General features: G+C 42.6%; 1 protein-coding gene across 8 annotated transcripts in view; it reads left to right on the top strand.

Annotated features, from left to right (window-relative positions):
* Window positions 1–19700, top strand: part of TEAD1 (TEA domain transcription factor 1) — a 155097-nt gene that overhangs the window by 109399 nt on the left and 25998 nt on the right. For 2 of the 8 annotated variants that reach the window (XM_085579734.1, XM_021527538.4), the window contains 8 exons: window positions 731–795; window positions 3469–3531; window positions 3620–3682; window positions 11924–11935; window positions 13142–13276; window positions 13457–13503; window positions 13953–14014; window positions 16019–16143. In XM_085579734.1, coding sequence (XP_085435860.1) covers window positions 731–795; window positions 3469–3531; window positions 3620–3682; window positions 11924–11935; window positions 13142–13276; window positions 13457–13503; window positions 13953–14014; window positions 16019–16143 — 572 coding nt within the window. The remainder of the gene's footprint in view (window positions 1–730; window positions 796–3468; window positions 3532–3619; window positions 3683–11923; window positions 11936–13141; window positions 13277–13456; window positions 13504–13952; window positions 14015–16018; window positions 16144–19700) is intronic. The other 6 variants (XM_085579737.1, XM_085579736.1, XM_085579735.1 and 3 more) reach the window with 6 other exon arrangements.

Genomic DNA, 19700 nt, shown 5'->3' with positions numbered 1-19700 from the left:
GTGTGACTGAAGAAGAGTCAAATAGCCATTTTAGAGACTTGGAAGTATTTCACATTTCCAAGAGAAACAGAGCTGTGAATAACAAACCACCGTGTTCATGGGCCCTGCTCCCACAGGAACATCAGCACTGCGAGCAGAGTTAAGGGTCTGATTGATTGATAACCTGCTGGCCTGGGACAATGATTTCCATCTCTGGAGGAGCCTTTCTGGCAGGAAGGACAGGTTTTGCTGTTCTCCTTGCAGAATTAAAGCTTGGAGAGAAGCTGGCACATCTGGGTGATTGGCACTTAGGCTCAGGTAGCACACTACCTTCTCAAGAGCAGCCACTCCTCCCCAGAGGAGTCCAGGGGAACAACAAACACCTGGAGCAGCTGGAAGCAAAACCAGAGGAGCCCAGACCTTGTGTGAGCCCCAGGATGGGAGGTTCTCCAGTGAGAGATGATGCTGGGCACTGCTGCTGGCCAAGGAGGTGCCCCTCTGCCTGTAAACTGCTGCGGGACTTTGGTGGGCAGGCACTGAACTCGTGCTGCTCTGCACAGGTCCTGTGGCACATGCAAAAATGGAAGAGGAGATGGAGAGAAAAACTGGTGAACAATGAGAAATGCTGGCAAATTGTTTGCCAGGAAAACAAACCTGATATGTGTGGAGCTCGTGTTCAAATGTGGTATTTTGATGGCGTTCCTGGGTGTGATGTTGCTTGTCCCTTACCATGAATTTTTCTTTGTTTCAGGTAGGAATGAATTGATAGCCAGATACATCAAACTTAGAACAGGGAAGACACGGACCAGGAAGCAGGTAAAATAACCCAGTGGGGAAGTATGCATGTCAATGAATGACAAAACCTGGCATTTTTGGCTGCAGTGGCTGTCTGTGCTTCAGCTCTGATGGGATGATGTATTGACTTCACTATTCAGATTAAATACACGATGTTTAGAGAATATTTAAAACTCCGGGGTTTATGTTGTGGTGGTGTGAAGATTCATTTTTTATTAATCTGTCTGTAAATGAAGATATCATCCCCCCCATTTCATAAAAAAAAATTTCAAAAGTTGAAGCAAAACTGTAAAACATTGTGACTAATTTGTCTATATAATATTATAATAGAATTATTATTTTGAGATGGCAAATAATGGCACTTCTTAAAAGTTAAGAGAATTTAGCGTTATAATAGAGATTATGATTCTTGGATATGAGAAGTAAATATATAAAAATGAACTAATCATAGTTGTGCTCTCAGCTTATGGCCAGTAGTTGTTACAGGACATAAAATTAATTTTAAAATTTCCCCAAGAGCCTTCAGGCTCCTGGTCTTTGACCATGGTAGGTTTTCATTCATGCAAGAGTCTGAATAAACTTCAAAGCTGCTTTAAGTTTTTTTTCAGATGATTACCACATAACCATTAATTCATCTCATATTACTAAATCCTTTAATTCATGACATTCACAGCAATCAGCAGCCTTGCAGAAAGCACAGTTTGTGTGTAGTTTATGCAGTGGTTACTGCACTGTTTAAAAACACTCCACAAATGGCAGAAGTCCCTTGCTTTAACGCCAGGTGTGAGATTCCCCTCCTGGCCCTGCACGTGTGTGACAAAGGGCAGGCAGAGGCTTGCCCGTGTGCATGCTGTGCATGTCCTGCAGTGCAGAGAAAGGTGGCACTGGCTCAACAAAGCTGCACACAAAGCTGGGATTTGAAGGACTTTGGGTGCTGTTTTACCCTGGGTGGTGTCCCTTGGCAGTCAGGAAGAAAGCATGTGTGCGAGGGATGGAAAAAGCATCAGAAAGGAGGAGAACATGGAGAAGGAGCAAACCAAAGACTGGCAAAGAAGTCACAAACTGAAGGCAGAGTCCCCAGTTCTGTCCTGCCTTGCCCAGGGGAGCTCCAGGAGTTGGAAGTTATGCTGGGATCATAAAGTTTCCTCGGGAGTCAAAATGCAGAGCTTGGGGTTAGATCCTTGGCCAGCATGTACCAAGAAAGCAGGAGGGCTGTGATGGGTGGCAATCTCTGCCTCCATACTTGTACATCCCTCTGTAGTGATGCATAAATCACTTTAAATTGAGTGCTTACAAAAGTTGATTTGTGGAGTTCTAACTGAGCGATTAAATGTTACGATTGTTCTTTTTGTATATTTAACACCACTAATATTCCACTGAAAGCAAAGCAAATGAATGTGTGAAAACTCAGTCTAGGTGTTTGCAAAATCGCTCAGTAAGCAGCAGTATAACTCTGAATTACTGCAAACTGGTTCCTGAGCTGCTTCTCGAAGGTGGCCTTCAGGGACTGTGCTCATTGATGCATCATGGTTTGCTTCCCTACTAAAATAAAGGCTTTTTGGTACTATTGTCACAAAGTAGTCTTACAGAGGAGGAAATCATTGTTTCTCCTTTTCTTTTGCTTTGTTCTTTCCTAGACAGGAATTGTAACTACTGTAGGAAAAATGTGCACCACCTAATGTGTTATATCCTGGGTCAAACAAGACTCAGAGATTTCCCTTTAGTGGTTTTTGCCATCACTTTAGGTTTTAAACCTTCACACAGAAGGCTGAAGGATGCTGACTGCCACCAAGTGATGCTGGGCAGCATCATTAAAACCCTCAGCAGCAGCAGCATGGATTTCAGTTTTTCCCTGGGTAAACAGGAATGTGCATTTGTACCCAGACCTTTCACAGCAGCAACATCTGACCAGTAACTGGTGTAGTGTAGGACTGGGTTTGCGCAAATTTCTGAGCAAAACCACTGGGGGCTAGACCTGGGCATCACTCAAGCTGATGTCAAGTTGCTGGTCCCCAGTTACACAAATGTTTTGTGGGCAGACTTGATGCTGAGATTACTAAGGAAACCAGCAGGAGTTCAGGGACCTTTGTTGTGCCAGTATTTTATCGTTTGTGCCAGAATTTAAAGCATTTCAGTGGACTCAAAATGCAGCCTGAATCTCTTCACTGGAGCTGCAGAGCGCAATAAATAATGGATAAAATTTCTTGGTGCCAAGTTACGTCTCAAGCCTAGTGGCAAATGGTCTGAGTGGGCATCTGCATCCCCAGCAGATGGGGTGGAAATCCTTTGGGCTCCCCACATGAGAGCTCAGGGCTTGGGCATGGATGGGAGAAGTACCAAAGCACGTGGGCTGCGTCCAGCTGTGAGCTGTGTCTTCTCTCTTGTAGCTGGATGCGCAACCTGGTGGGTTATACTTTTTTTTCCTTTCTCCTTTTTTTTATTTCTTTAATCAAGTCACTGCAGTGACTTGACCTCTATTGTTAAGCCTTGGTGCTAAGAGCTTGGTATCTGGCTGGGAATGTGGTATCTTTAACAGCAGAGCTTACTGAAGATGCAAATAACTTCCTCCCCTCAGAAATTTTTTTTTCTTTTTTTTTTTTTTTAAGAAAAAAATAGACATTTAAAATTTGATTTGCTTTTTGTTTTTCTTTTGTTTGTTGTTTTTTTTTTCCCCTATAAACCTGAACAATGTAGGTGTCTAGTCACATACAGGTCTTAGCAAGAAAGAAAGTTCGAGAAATTCAAGCCGCCATTAAGGTACGTTTGGCTTGCCCAGTTGTAGGGGGCTTTTCATCTCCATGGTTACAGGCTTTTCCTTTGTTTCCTCCCTTCCCCTACCCTGCAGGTGTCTAGTCACATTCAGGTTCTTGCCAGAAGGAAATCTCGTGATTTTCATTCCAAGCTGAAGGTATGCGCTTTTCTGCTTTTGGGCTTGTGGTTGCTATGCCTGTCCCTTCCTCCTCCCCGCGGTGATGGGCGAGCGCTGGGGCTGCTGTGCCTGTAACCTCCTTTTCCTGCATGTGGGAGCTGTCTGCGTCTCTTTGTGTTTAATCCCCGGGTCCTGCACTAGCGTCCACATTAAAAACATCGTTTTAACACTGTCTAAATGCCAAGTGAACTCCTCTTTGTAACAGCTCAGCACCTAAACCTCATTTTTAACCCATTAGTCCATTTTTTCTTTTACTTTTTAACAGTTGAGTCCTAGCAGTGCATTTAAGTAGACAGGGGTTTTGCATAGTTGTGTAGATGCTTTTTATATTTTCTTTTTTTTTTTTTTTTTCCCCAGAGGAGTAATCATGGTAATTGTTTTCTATTCCCAAATGTTTTTTGTCTGTGCTTCTGAACTGATACCAAGATTACTTATACCAGATAATTTATTCCAAGTGCCAGAGAGCACAGCTTATCCAGATTGCTCTATGGTGTTTCTAGACTACAAACTAGTATCACCTCAAGTGACGCACTATTTACAAGATTCCCTGAAATTTAATTTTTTTTAAAGTAAATTATTGACATTTAATCGTTGGAAAGCCTCAGTCAGAGCCCTGTTCAGGGAATATTAAGTATGTTTGCTTAATCTGACATGATGAATTGTACATGTCCCCGTTTTCTCTGCCTTCCATAAAATATATTCTAAGGCTGAAAAGAACCTCCTGGAAATGCTGAATAGGGGTTTCTTGGATTGCTTGTTTTTCAAGTTTTCCAGCAGAAATATTGAGATTTTTTTGGGTTTTTTCCCCACACCATTTAAAAGTGGAAGAGGGAGTTTTGCAGTTTTTGCTGTCGATTTCTTTTTTAATAAAAAGTGAAGGAACTTTTTTTTTTTTCTCCCTCCTTTTAATGTGAGTGGATTTTTTTTTTTTTTTTTCACCCAGATATGAGAACAAATCACGTTTTGTTTTGTTTTTTTCCAGCTGGAAAGCAAAACATTTTGGGCAGTGCTTTCCTGGTCCTGAGCGGTGAGCACTACAGATGCTCACCCCCATCCTGGAACTGCAGTGTAGGAATAACAGTTCTTTTTTTTTTTTTAAATAACAGGCCTTTGTAACAGGCCTCCCTGACAGAAGCACTGGGTTTTTCATGGGCAGCATGCTGGCAAGCTTGTCTGGCTGTTGGTGGCTGGCTTTTTAGCTGCACTGGCTGAGCAGTTGGGGTTCGTAAAGAACAACTAAGACAACTTAAACGTACTGCTTTTTAACCAAGGGTGCAATAATACAGAGATATGTAGCATTTTAAGCTCAAATTGTCAAGCCTTGATGCCTAAAATTAAGTATGTAAGTAGGTGACCTTACTTTCAGAGGTGCTCAGCACCAGCAGCTCCTAGAGTTTTAGAGGACTGGTGAGAGCTCAGGGCTGCAAAAATCAGGAAGCCCATGTAGGTACCAAATACAGGCCTAGGAGTCAAACACAATAATTGGATTTACTGCTCTAAAATATTTCCCTTTCTGAATGCCCAAAAGACCTTAAAATGTGAAGACTTAAAGCATTAAAAAACATTTTTAAGTACTGCACCTGCTGCACTTTTATTGAAGATTTCCAGAGAACAAAGAGACAGCCAAACCTTAAGAATATTTCATCTAGTCTAGATGATATTTGCAGTAAATAGAGATTTTAAGGAGTTGCCAGAAGAAGGGAAGAGCTGTTTGGACAACAAAATATTTTGTAAGGGCTTCAAGCCTTGTTGCCCTTTCCCACCTGCCCATGGGCTGCAGCTCCCGCAGTGCTGAGTGGAAAGTGGAGCAGCTGCCATTTCACTGCTAGGAACTGATGGTGTCAGGAAGATCCCCCAGCTCCAGCCCCGACACTCTGCAGGGGCATTTTCTTCACCTCTCTGTGACACCGTGGTGGGGACAGAATGCACACAGGTGACAGAGCTTTGCTGGCCCCTGTCCTTGCTGACCAAAGCCACTCCAGCCCTCCTCCCTCCAGTGAGTCTTGCAGGCTGATGTGTCCTGAGCTGCCATGTGGGATGAGCTCCTCAGGAGCCCTGACACCACCCCAGTTTGTCCTGCACAGCCTCCAGCCTCAGGAGTGCCCAGGAAGGGTGAAGGAGCCAGGCCCTCCCCACCTCTTTCTTCTCAACGTGGCCAGTGCTGGTCTCAGAGAACCAGGATTTGTGGCATGACACCTTCCCCCTTGCACTGGTCCCTCCTGGAGAAGGGGCAGCCTTCCTCCCCACACAGAAAAGGTGAAACTTTGGTGTAAGAGGGTGCCAGAAGGGAGCTACCTTAAGAAGAAGAAGAGAGCTCTTGCCTGCTGCAATTGCTCCCTGGAGGTGGTAGAAGCTGCTGGTTTTGAACCTGAGATGGAACTTGGCTTCTTCAGACATTTTGTTAGTGCTATTGCCCGCTCTAATGACTATTTCTGTGTTGAACCATGTGTATGGCTCACTGTCACCCAGAATCACCCGGAATCATGGACTAGTTAGGACTGGAAGGAACCTCTGGAGATCATTTAGTCCAACTTCCCCCTCCAAAGCAGTTTGCAGAGGACTTCAAAAGCTGCCTGAGAAGGACATCACTGGTGCAAAAGGAAGATATTCCAGCACCTCTGCGTGCTTGCTGTTTCAACAGGGACCAGTTTTGGCAGCAGCCTGAACAGCCCCATCAATATCCTCAGAAAGATGACAGGCTCTTGCTGTCCTGCATTCCCTGCTGTCTGCATTCCCTGCTGAAGGGGTGACCAAGGAGAAGATTAAATGCACAGTTTTTTACCCTTGTGATTTTTTACACTAGCACATACTGACAGGACAAGGAGGAATGGCTTCAAACTGAAAGAGAATAGGTTTAGATTAGATATTAGGGGAAAAAAAATTACTGTGAGGATGGTGAGCCTCTGGAAAATGTTGCCCAGAGAAGCTGTGGGTGCCTCAGCCCTGGCAGTGTTCAAGGCCAGACTGGATAGAGCAGCCTTGTCTAGTAGGAGGTGACTTTTAAAAAAGTCCCACCAGCAGTGGTCTTGGAACTAGATGATTTTTCAGGTCCCTTCCAACCCAAGCCATTCTATGATTCTATGCTTCCCACCCAGGCTAACTCACCCTTTTAACAGTGAGCTGCCACTTGTAAAATCTATGAGTGGTGGCATCCAAGGAAGCAGTTAGTACTTAAAAAAAAAAAAAAAAAAAAATCCCATAGGCATCTGGTGTCAACTTTCTTTTGAGATGTGTCTGATCCAGTCTGTCCCATTGGCCCCCACTCCTGTCCTCTTAGTTTGACAGTGTTTATGCAAATAACCCTTTTCCCCCAAGTAGCTGCTGAGTTTGTTTTGTACCAAGAGATCTTACTGTCCTGCCTTGGTCTGAAACCTGCTCTTGGAGAGGAGAGGACTTGGGCAATTCTTCCTGGGTTAATCTTCTGCAAAAATCTACAAGGATGGAAAGATCTCAGAGCTATCTGCACACACAGTGTTGGAAGCTTTCCTAAGAGACAGAAATCTCACCTGCATGCCATAAAGTCTGCTTGGTCCAGCAAAGTCCCTTTTCTTCAATGAGAAGTGCCTGCAGTTGCTGTGGATGGATGGATCCTTAGCCTGCAAGGAAGTGAAGTTTCAGCCATAAATGCCATTCAAAACCACCAGTAAAGAATGTCCCCCCAGCCCTTCCAGGGATGTCATACATCGTAATTCCCTTTGAAGCAGAAAAATACACCTGTTTTAGAGATTTGAATCTTAATATACTGAGGTCATTAGGATCTTCCTGAAGTTAGAGAAATTTAATCTCGTGAAAAGGGGAAGAGAGGCTGAGAGAAAGTTGACCTTGGAGACAGATCTGAAAGGTGGCTCCTCTTCGTGGCATTTCCTCTCAAGCAGAGGCTGGAGGAGGCAGATCAGAGTTTTTGCACACCAGTGTTGTGTTTCTGTGTCAAATACACCAGTCCACAGTGTCAGGTCACAGCATTTCCCACATTTGCACTGACAGGGAGCTGAAGTCACCTCTGTCCATTCAGGGCAAAAGATGGATTGGAAGCTGTACATAAACAGAGAGCAAAGGTGTTCACAGCAGGATGTACATCTACCTTAGGCTTTCAGATCAGATTTTCTTAATAGTGCAAGATTAATTAGACAGAGGCAAAAATTAAAATTACACATTAAAATGCCTACAGTTCACATCTATTACATGTTTTTAAATCTATTATTCTACATTCCGCATTTAGGGATAAAAAGAAAATATTGTTGTCAATTATAAAATGCTAAAGATAGCACTATACTTTTTTAAATGAACAATGATAAAAGCCTTGAAAAATTCCCTTTGATGTGAATGGAGTCTTCAGCATTCTGAAATACAATAAGATGGATTAATTGCTACTCATTAGGCAGCAAGTTGGGACAGCTTTGAATGCGCATTCTCTTCTTGGCATTAGCTATTGCCTGGCTGAAATAGCCAGCTTTTGTATTTACTCCTGTCTTCTCTAATAATAAGCAAATTGGAGATCAGGGCTAGAAACACTGAAGTGCTCTCTATCTTTTGTCCAGAACAATTGTATATTGTCATGATTTGTTTATCTTTTTGGAGCTACAGCTAATTATTGTAAAGGTTATTTGAATCAATATGAGATCTGAGCAGAAATAACATCTGCAAAATTGCTTATTAGGAAGCTATTTTATGCTAGTGTTACTGTAACATCCATTTTGTGAACAAATTGTCGTTTCTTATGTTTTTTTTTTCTCCTCTTACATGAAAAGTTTTGCATTTTAAGTTTTGGTACAGGTTTTTAGGGCTTCTTGTATTAATACTGCTCTATTGTGCTTACTTTTCTTCATACTGTCTTAGATTTTTTTTTTTTACTCCTAAAGTCATAGATAACATGATATTCAAAGCCCCATTTGTCATTCTAGGATAACAGTTTTTATTTTTTTGCTTAAGAAGTTGTTTGAACTGATTGATTGAATTATTCTTCTGTTTATGTTGGATTAAAAGAAAGCCAAGCACAAATCCTTTTGTGCTTGTCATGTAAAACTCTTGTTTCATGCAGGGCTTTTATAGATATTAAGATTTATAATTGAATGATACTGGAAAATTATTATTATCTAATTTAGCTGTGTATTTTGCATTCCAAAATGAATTGTGAAAAGCAAACCTCAAGGGCCTGATTCATTAAAAGTTGTAGTGTTCTTGCTTAGAGCTTACATCTTCCAAAAACAAAGCATGTGCAACTGCAGCCAGAAGCAGTCAGCTAAAACACATCTTGATCTCCCCTACAGAGATGATATTTTAGGGATGAAGTGAAACTAGACCAGTTTTCCACTGACTGCACTCTAAATTCACCCTGGTAACATTCATTACAATATTCTGTACCACAGTGAAGAAAACTTTTATAAGTGGAGGGCAAGGCAGGGTTGCTCAGTGCTCCAGTGTCATTCCTGGGCAGCAGCAATCCCATCTGAGCTCATCAATTAAGTAGGGTCAAAGAAGGTCAGGGCCAGAGGGGACTTATCCAAGGAATACCTTAAGCTCCAGCAGGATTTAATGATCCAGTAGGAGATACTGTCCCCCCAAGCTGAATCAAAGCACGGGACTTGTAGCTTGCTGGGCCAAACTTTTATTTTAAAACACATGGAGCAGAAAGAAATTATTCCAGCTTTACAAATCAGCACAAGTGAAAGCAATACCAAACCCTTTCTGTCTTGGACAAGATAGGAAATCAAAATCTTAACTATTTGCAGTCATTATAAATCCTACAACGTTCCTGTTTTAGAGTAGGGGTGTTAACCCATTTGTCCTGGCCAAATTCCAACCTGGGTAATTACTGTAATCTGCCTGTGTAAATTACCCCTGCCGTTTTAATTGGATATATTACTTCTCTTGCTGCCTAAACTGTGATGTAATACCATTGTGTGTCATTAATCAGTTACCAGGTTTCATGGCAGAAGCGGCTGCCTGGCAGTGATAGGTAGAGAGCCTCATTCCTCCCTGGCTATGAGTGCTCTCTATTACAGCATGAAACACCCCAACATACACTTGTTTTTAAGTGGCAGACAAGCTGATATTGCAATCTAAATAAACAGCTTTCAAATGTGGCTATTTATTTTTGAAGACCACGAAGTCTGCTTGATTATCCAAGCACAGGCAACCTTGCAGCTCTCCGAGAGTACCAGTAGCTAAAGGTGCTTTTTTCCAATGCCAGGACCTCATAAGTATCTGTATCTGACTTGGAATTTGATTTCTGTCATGTCTGAATGTAAAGTTGCTTTGAGAAAAGCTGATCTTTCCACTGTGCAAAGATTCCTAAGCCTACAAAAGATGAAACTTCCCATTGGAGTGTGTTCCAGGGCCTGATGTACCAGGTCAGATTTGTCACCAGTGGGAAACTCTGTGGGAGTTGTTGAAAACCTCAAAACTAGCCCTGTTGCAAGGATTGCCTTTCTGAGCTGTCATTCTAAAGGTTTTTCCTTTTCTCTCCATCCTCCTGAAAATGTAACCAGTCAAAGAGGATGAGATGAATGGTCCCACAAACCACAGATCATTCTAGGGTGAAAAGCAGCAATTGGTAAGAAGGAAGGCACATACTATATCATGTCACAAAAGAAAAAACATTTTCTTCCTCCAAAAATCCCTGTCACTGTCTCTAAAATTCGGGATCATCAGATTTGCTGTAATGGTGACTAAGAGCTCCCCAGAATATTTTGAAGGAAATGTAAATCTTCAAACTTTTTCTTAGCTCATCTGTTAGGGTGGGATTTGCCTGCTGTAACTGTTGCTGACTGTCCAGGCTCCTAGTCTAGTCCTTGGATGGCAATAACATTACAGAAAGCAATGCACTTTAGTTGGTTTCAGTGCCTCACAAGGCAGAAATAAATACAGCTTCTCCTGGAGCTAACTAACACTAGCAGGGAATTAGCCAGAGACTTTAGGGGGATAAAGCAAGGCAAGGTGAAAATTTTCGTAGTCATAACCTACCTCAACTCCCAGGAATGGACTTTAATAGCCCCGACAAAGCTTTTACTTTTAAATTTTCCTTTAGTTTAGATCCATCTAATACTGGATCCAGAAGAGTTTGGCCTCTTGGCAGAGGTACAGGCTGCATCCTGCTGTGGTGGCACAGGCATGGCTGGTGGCAGGCAGGAGGCAGTGCAGGAGAGGAGCCTGTCGTGCCCCAGCATATCTGGAAAATAACAAGGTAGTCACAAAAACAGCACTCACATGGTTTTGGAGGATACTAGAACCCCGAGGCACATGTCTCCCGTATAATTTATTTTACACACAGGACATGGATGCCCTGAATGTTGGTTTTTGGTAGGATTCAGCAGGCTATGTGAGACTCTCATGGTTTGGCATTTCCAAGCCAGCCCTGTTTACAAAAAAAAGGGTAGAACAGAGAAATCTGGTAGAGCTAGATCTCCATATTGCTTCAGGACATCTCACTTTCATCTTTGCATGATGGAGGGTCCTTTTTGCTGTGCAAGAGTGTAGAGGGGTCTGAGGAGCTGCATGAACCTCAGGATTCTGCCACTTCTTAGCACCCAGCTGAGCATCTCTTTAGCCTGGTGGTCTGCAGACATCCAAAGGCAGCCAGGAGAACATGCCATGCACAAACCTCCTGTGCCCACCCTCCCACTGCTGGGGCAGGCAGGGCTGAGAGCCAGGGCTGACCTCCAGCTCTTAACCAGAGAACTAGTTGTGGTTCCATTGGAAAGCTGCAAGTTTTGGGACAGGACTGAGTTGGTCCCTGCACTGAGGGCTGTGTCCCCTGAGCACAGGTGAGCCCAGGGTGTCAGAGCTGCTGCTCAAGACAGGTGAGCACAGGGCTGTCCCTGCAGGGTGCAGAGGGGATGATGCTGGGGCAGATCCTGCCCTGATCCACCTGCTGCTCTCCAGGCTGTGTCCCACAGGGACTCCTTGCACAGCTCAGGGAAAACACAGTCAGCAACAATCCCTCTCTTTCAGTATCCACAGCTTTCACACAGGGAGCTGCGGGTTGTTTCTCCCCAGGGTTTTGTTGTTTGGTTGGGTTTTTTCCTTCTTTTTTTAATCTTCCCCTCTCTCCCCCCCTTTTAATGAATCAGACCCTGGGTGAAGAGAATGCATTTGTTTAAAGCTGATATTTAATGTTGAGCAAACTGCTCTTCCTTTGTCTCTTACTATTTTGTTCGTATTTTGCTAAGAGTCTGCTATTCTACACAAGCATTTTAATAAACTGTTTGTTGTTGTATCCAGGTAACAAGCATGGTAAGTATTTTGACTAAACCAAGTATTATGTACCTTAGCTGTGCTTGGCAGAATTTTTTGGCTAGCTTTTCCTGTACTTTCAGCCTGTGCTGTTTCTAAAGGAGCTATTCAAAGGAAGAAACTGCTGACCTATAGTACTACTACATACAAGCTTTGGAGGGAGCATATGTGCAAAGTCATATATCATACATAAGAGCATGCACCTCTTGCCAGCATGCTTGCTACTTTGCTTGTAAAACAAAACCAGAAAAAAAAAACAAAACACCCCAAAACATCCTTGCCTAATACTGTTTGTGTTCCTTCATTCTAAGTGACACACCTAAATATTGGTGGTTATTAATCCAGTACTTCTGGATGAGGAGCCCTGCTTTACCAGCGTGTAACAGGCTGTTGTTTACTCACTTTTCCTGACCTAAGACACCCCCTGGTTAACTCTGTTGCATTAAGAGGCCTTCCCTTTCTGTCCTGTGACCATACCTGATGGCAGTGGCTGGAACTCCAAGTGCTGCTCTAATACAAGTCACCAATAACAACCTGCCTTCTCCTAAAGTCGTTCCTGTGTGCTTGAAAAAAGCAGGAATTTTATGGCTGATAGCTTTCTGTGGGAACACTGTAAATCAGTAAAATGCCACAATTGAAAATTTAAGATGTCATTTACGTGTTTGTGACCTAACTTTCAAAATGCTTGTCGTAAAGCTGAATCCAAAATGTCTCTAAGCATGAAGAAAACTGTCCCTGTTTGCAAGTCAGCTGCAGTTCTGTGTTCTCATTTTACAGCGCAATACAAAAGGCAGACTTCTCTTAGATGGAAATGATAGAGCTCAAATCTCAGTGCTCCCTATCCTTCAGGCAGAGCTGAGCCTCAGGAGCACACTCTGTTTAGCCCAGCCTGATTTAAAATCAGAATTTGCCCAGATAAACAAGTGGGCAGTAGTTTGCTCTCGCAGAGCTTCCTGTGTGTTGGCAGAGCAGACTGTGAGAATTCAGGTCTACCATGCATGTCTGAGAGGAGGTTTTGCCTTGAGGTAGTTTGAGTGTTAGCCTCCGTGCTGTATTTTTTTTTTTTTTTTTTTCCTGCATGGTTTGCTATTTTTGCATTTTCTGTGTGGCTTTTTAAGTTTTTAGTTATGTGCTTGTAGCTGCAGTTATTTAACGTCATTTGTCGTGCCAAGTGTTTTAAGACTCCGTGTAATTGTCATATTAAAGGATCAGACAGCAAAGGACAAAGCACTCCAGCACATGGCAGCAATGTCATCAGCTCAGATAGTCTCAGCTACTGCTATTCACAACAAGCTGGGCCTGCCAGGAATTCCCCGTCCTACATTTCCTGGGGCACCTGGGGTAAGTCCCAAAAAAATCCCTGTATTCCCTAACAATGTTCAGTAGAAAAATAAGGTGGAATGAATGGATTAATGCTTTGACTTGAGTTTGCAAAAGGAATGATGCTTGTTCAAAAATACCCAAAGTTCTTCCAACAAAGAGAACAACTGTGGGCCTGTTTGTTTGTTTTTCCTCTTTCAGTTTTGGCCAGGCATGATTCAAACGGGGCAGCCTGGATCCTCGCAAGAGTAAGTCTGAAAATTCAAATTTGTTTCTCTATGCAGTGTGAAGGGTGGCTTGTGCACTCTGAAGATCAGGGAAGCAAGAACTTGCAAATTTTTCCAAAAAGGAGTCAGTGATAGTTTTAGGGAAAGAAAGAGCCTTTATAGTGATGTGAACTCACATTCAAATGGTTATGAGGGATCCCAAACCTCAAAACTGAGGCTGAAAATGGGATGGGCACCCTCCTTTTGGTCCCCATAGTTCAGTGTCCTCTGGGAGTCCCAGCAGTGCCCAGCCCTGGTGTAATTCTCATCCTCTCTGTTTCCTCTGTGCTGTCTGTTAAATATGCTCTGCAAGGAAGAGATATGTTTGTGGGGAAAGGCCATCAGCCACCTATTTTCCTATTCTGTGTGACTCTGATGGAATTTGCTGCGGATGGCACAGTGTGTGATTTTTGTGTATCTCTTTATTGCAGCGTCAAGCCATTTGTTCAGCAGGCCTATCCTATACAGCCATCAGTCACAGCTCCCATTTCAGGTAATCCTCCCATTTATCCTCTGCCTTAAAAATACTTGAACTTTCTACTGAATGTGATGGATTAACTTCTGCCCTGGGCAGAGCCACTGCTCAGGATCTCATGTGTCTTCCAGCCAAAGGAAACATCAATCCCAGTATCCTATTATTACCTGATTATATCTTAGGGAAAATCATTGTGTTTGGTGGGGTTTTTTTAGGTAGGAAGCACTAATGCATATGCAGGGAGTTGTGATGTGTGATTTCCAGTCAGCACTCCATATTGTAGGAATTACTGTAAAAAATGAGCAATAGGATGAATGTTTCCTTTAGAATAGCTACGTAACGAGAATGCACCTTAATTTATTTTAAACTGAGCCAAAAACCCCTTCCAAAATCAAAATGTTTAGCATTTTGATGCTAAATAAAATCATAAATGTTTAGCCTTAAGTATAAAATTCTCTATGCATCAGGTTGTTTATAACTCATCCCTTCCTGGAGGTCCTGCTTTACCTGGTACTACTTTGATAAGTACCTAATTTTATTCTGAATTCCATTGCTCGAACTGATCAAGCCCTTCCCATGGCTACTTCCCTGCTACTTTTCCCAGGTTCCTTCCATGCCTAATTTGAGGAAAACTCAATATTTCTTTGCAGATGATTTTCCATGCTATGTCTCGCTTGCCAAATGACCCCAATGCTTCTGATGACTCTGTTTGTGTGACAAGTTTTTGACTCTTTCCCAAATCCTTATGATTTTCTAACTTGCTGCTATTAAATGCTTTGAACTAAAGCTATTTTTCTGCATTCATGAGAACGCCTTTTTCTAGACATCCCTAATATATAACATTTTTTTTCTAAGACAGGTATTTTCTATCACCTTCTTTTATCCTTCCGTGTTTTCTCTCAGAATAGGAATGTTAGTATTTCTAAATCAGACAAAACTTGTGCGTGAGCTTTTGCTTCATTAGAATTCCTGTTCATGTCTAGCCAGTGACGTTTGTAATTCCCTGTTTTGCACAAGCTTCACACCTTCATTGCCTAAATTTGAGTGTTGGGGTCAGGTACCACATCCCCATTATGGGATATGGACATACATTGCCTCTGACCTGTCCTTGTTTCTCAGCCTAGTTCAGGATAATCTTTATTTTTATACCTTTGGTGCCTCTCCCCTGCCTTTCTTGTGCCAGTGTCTCTCCCTGGATGAATTTTGCCTGTGAGCTGCTGCCTTTTCCTCTTCCTTTGCAGTTTTCTTTCCTTCTCGTCCAATTTTCTACAATGAGGACCGAGAGAGCATTTATTCCTTCTCTTGAGGTGAATTAGAGAGGGTCGTTAGCATCCCTTCTCTATCTAGATCATGTCATTCTCTCTTTATTATCAATTTAAAACCTTTTTTTTTTTTTCTTTTCTTTTTAGGGTATGATTCAGCTCTCTACAGTAATTATTTTTTATTAGCTGTATCATAATGATGCCTAAAAGCTCCAAAAGAAGTCAAGATCCAATGTGCAAATACGTAGTAAGAGACAGTCCCTGCCTTGTACTCTAAATATGAGAGGGGAACTGAGAGTGGCAGCAGAAACAGGCAAAAAGTGGGGTGATTTACCTGTAACATGTGGCACTTAAGGAGCCAGAAATGGAGTCAGTTCTTTGACTCCCAAGGCAGTAATGTCTCCTGTGAATCTTGATGCCAGTTTCCAAGGAAGGGTGCAGCTGTAGGTACAGGTGAAGTCTCTTTAAATCTCTGTAATCTAGTATATCATTTAAACAAAAATTATACAGTGAGTTACAGCCCCAAGGAAACAAAGTAGTAGATCTTTTCTTTCTACCATTATTAGATTGCTGGGCTGCCACCTCTTTTTCTACATATTGGCCTGAGTTTTTCCAATTTTAACTCATCCTGAATTAATTACTTGCTAAAATTAATATAAATATCCAAGGGCTACATGCATAATTCCCAATTATTTTTAATTGAGAAAATATAAACTGAGGAAGTGTCAGCTTCCTCATGAAGATATTTCCTGTGTTTCAGGCTTTGAGCCCACATCAGCTCCAGCTCCCTCCGTCCCTGCGTGGCAGGGCCGATCGATTGGTACGACCAAGCTCAGGCTGGTGGAGTTTTCAGCTTTCCTTGAGCAGCAGAGGGATCCTGAATCAGTAAGTATTTATTGCCCTTGTGTCCACTGATCCTCAGCTTTGCTCCTTTACTCCTGATCTTCAGCTTTTCTCCTTTGCTCCCCACCCTCTGGGCATGCCTTCCATCATGTATGGTGGGATACACCCGGTGTCTCTGTTTTCACTGCTGCTCTGTGAAATATTCCTTTCACCCCAGGACTGTATTTTCCTTTCTTGCTCTCCTTTTCCCAATTTGCAGCAGCGAGAGGCCTCTGTGAAAGCAGGCAGGGTTTGCTCTGGCTCCTGTCTCACTGCTGACCTAGTTTAGCAGGTGTACCAAATTGCATTGTGTTCTTGGCAAGAATTCAGTGCTTGAACTCTAAGTTAAAGCCTAATCTGTTTCCTAACCAAAACAAAATTAAGGACTTGCCCAGAAAGTGTGCATATTGCATATTGGATTTTTTTAAATGAAGTTTTAAATTTTCTTTTAATTTTTAGTCTGCGTAGTATACCTGCAAGAGTAGTTTCTGAAGTTGGCTGTAAAGTTTCATTACCCCAGTAAGCCTTGAACCTTGACATTAATCACCAAATATTTACCAAGAGCTAGGTAGCCTAGCACTGATTCTGCTGCATCGCAAATAGATTGAAAGAACTTCTTTCAGCTTGAGCCTGAGAATTTTTTTTCGAGATAATTTCTGAAAAACAAATACTGTCCTGAATGGGTGATATGGACAGGCCATTCTTGTTCAGATTCCTGGTAAAATATAGTAGCCTGGATAAGAGAGAAGCTATCATTTTCTTTTTATAATCCAGCACTGGAAACCATAGCATTTATGGGCTCTGGCCAGGGGTGTTATCCGAGGAGTGTTTACCCTGCACAGTGGGGATTGGAGACATAGCCCAGAAACCTTACAACAGAGGAATGCTCCTGGCAGAAATGTGAAAATGCACCATATCTCAGCTGTTCATACACCAAACACGTGGCAGATAAACGCCAGCTTTGCCAGGCTGAATGAGCTTTGAGGTGCAGGAAATGTTTGGCAGCAGGTACGACTCTCTCAGCGCTTACCTGTCAGGCATTCCTGCTTTCCCTGGAATCCCTTTGTCTTCCCATGGTCTCATGGCAATCCTGGCTCTGGTGGCCTTCACCTCAGAGTCCTCCAGACCACTCTGGAACGTCTCCTCCATCCCCACTCCTGAGTCCCTCTATCTAGACAGCAATTTGGATTTCTGCTGCTGGGGTACAACATCAAGGTTTCCCCATCAGTCACCCGTATCCAAGATTTCCCAGCCCTTTCTGACCCCATTGATCATGTCCTGCTGATTTATGGGCTCTGCCATGCCCAGCCTGCCCCATACCTGGATGTGTGTGTGTGTGCTCCAGGTTACTGGGAAAACAGCACGTGGCCAACGTGATTCTCAGCCTTGCTGTCTGTGTGTGAATGAAATCTTACTTCTGTGCAGACTCATTGGCTGTTTTGCCACCTAATTATCCTTTTGCCAGAGGTTTTTATAATATAAATCGATATACAAAGCCCCTGGGCTAAGATGATATATACATAATATATAATAATGATATAATTTATAATATATATCTATATACAAAATCTCTAGGCTAATAGTGCCTCTGTATTTGTGGGTTTTTATGTAAAAGGGAGCAAATAGGAACTGAGCAGTTGGGTACCTTTGGCACTTCAGAGGGAGGGTGGAGGTGTGAATGGAAGCATAGTTACCCAGGATGGCCTCACAAGTACTGTAAACCCTTCTTTGGAGTAAACCAATATTATTTGAAATTCCTGAGGGTGCAGGGGCCCACTGGGTCTTGTCCCAGCTTGCAAGAAGACTGCTGAGAAACCCACCTTTCAAATGCATTTATGCAGGAGGGCATACAGGACAAGCAAAAGCACCAGACTATCTAGACTTGTTTTAAAAAATCATTTACTTGTGTGCTGTAAAACTGCAAAAATGAGACTCTAGGAAAAGTCAATTCCCCATTTAGTTCATTCTTGCATCCAAGTGGGACAGTGCTCTGCATGGGGACAGCCTGCAGCATCTAGACAGGGGATCCAAAGGATGAGACTTGTAGCACTGAGTGAGCATCACTGCCTGGGAGAGGGGAGTCAAGAGAAGGAGAAGTGTCTCCCTGTTCTTTTAAAAGTTTTAAAGGACTTTCAAAAGTTTTCTATGCCTTCTGATGTTTACATATTTCTCCTAGAGTTTCTCACGCACGTTCATGTAAATAATGATTGTTTTGCATTCTTCTTTGTAAGAGGAGAGAATTAATAGACTGTTAGCTTGACCAATGTAATTGGAGAAGTAGGAATTTCATCCTCCAATCCACTGCCACTTTTAGAATTATATATATTGTGAGATCAGAGATAAAGTTCCCTCCTTTTGCTTCCTTTTACTCTTTAAATCTTAGTATGGGTGTGTAAGCTATTTTGTGTCGTAGTGCAACAGAGAAGTGTTGCTGACATTGAATTAAGTAAATTTGATTATTTGGCATTGAAAAGGCATTGGAAAAAAACCCCAATGTAGTGTGGCCAGTTCCCCAGGCAAAGGATGCTTGCTGGAGAGGCACTGGTGTGCAGGGGCAGCTCTGTGCCTCCTGCCAGCTTGCCCTGTCTCCAATGCTCAGACCTCTCCAACAAGCACCAAGAGTTCTCTTGGAGGTGAGGGCAAGCCCTCCTGTAGTGCCATTGCAGAAAATGGGAATTCTGCCTGCAGCTTTGCACACCTTTCTTTGTGTGGCTGTTTTATGTGCAGTTTGCACAGCAGAGAAAGAATGGGATTTTATTATTTTCACATGAAATCGGCGAGGCAGGTGACGTGAGCGCGTTTCCACAATGTGCACATGAAATCGTGTAGGCACGTGCTGTGATGGCAGCATCCCCTCTGTGCCTTTGCTGACCTTAGAAATGAATGTATTTATGTGCTGCTACAGGAAACGTGTAGGAGTTCTCCTCTATCTTCTGATAAAGGAGAGTTATCGATTCATTATATCGCTGACTTTTCACAAATTACATAAAATCAGTATCTTCGTCAAATGTGCTTCCAACATTTAATTAAAAAAAATGTGACCCTTCCTCCTCTTTCTCCCAATACAAAATCAGGCCAGAAAGCCTCATAATAGTAGAGGCAACAGACCAATTCCACCTTAAAAGTTAACCTGGAATTTTACTGAAAACTGTGTATTTGGCATGGAATCTGGGGACAGGACTTGATCCTGGCAGACCCCTTGCAGTCCCTATTCCTGTCCAGAAATTAGAAATTTAGGTTTGTCAGCCATGGTGACTCCCACGGCCAGCAGTGGGGCTGTGCATGGGTACAAAAGTCCACCCACAGCCCACAGGGAATTCCTGGTAGGAGTGAGGCCTTCAGCATTTCTGTGTGTGGCTCTTCCAATGGCAATTGGTGTTTAAAAGTTAAAAAAAAAAAAAAGTTTAAAAAAAAAAAAAAAAAAAAAAAAAAAAAAAAAGCTTAGTGCCAGGCAGTTTAATAGTTTAGTTTAGAGTGGGCATTCTGGAGGGTGGGAAATCAGCTCAGTCATAGAGTCCTCTCACTTGTGGACAGCTGTTGATATTTTTCCTTGTTTAGAC

The sequence above is a fragment of the Lonchura striata genome, chromosome 5 (assembly GCF_050655825.1).
Source record: "Lonchura striata isolate lonStrDom1 chromosome 5, ASM5065582v1, whole genome shotgun sequence".
NCBI classification, from domain to species: domain Eukaryota; kingdom Metazoa; phylum Chordata; class Aves; order Passeriformes; family Estrildidae; genus Lonchura; species Lonchura striata.
Note: the sequence above shows the minus strand (reverse complement) of the source record. Positions and strands in the feature narration are given on the sequence as shown.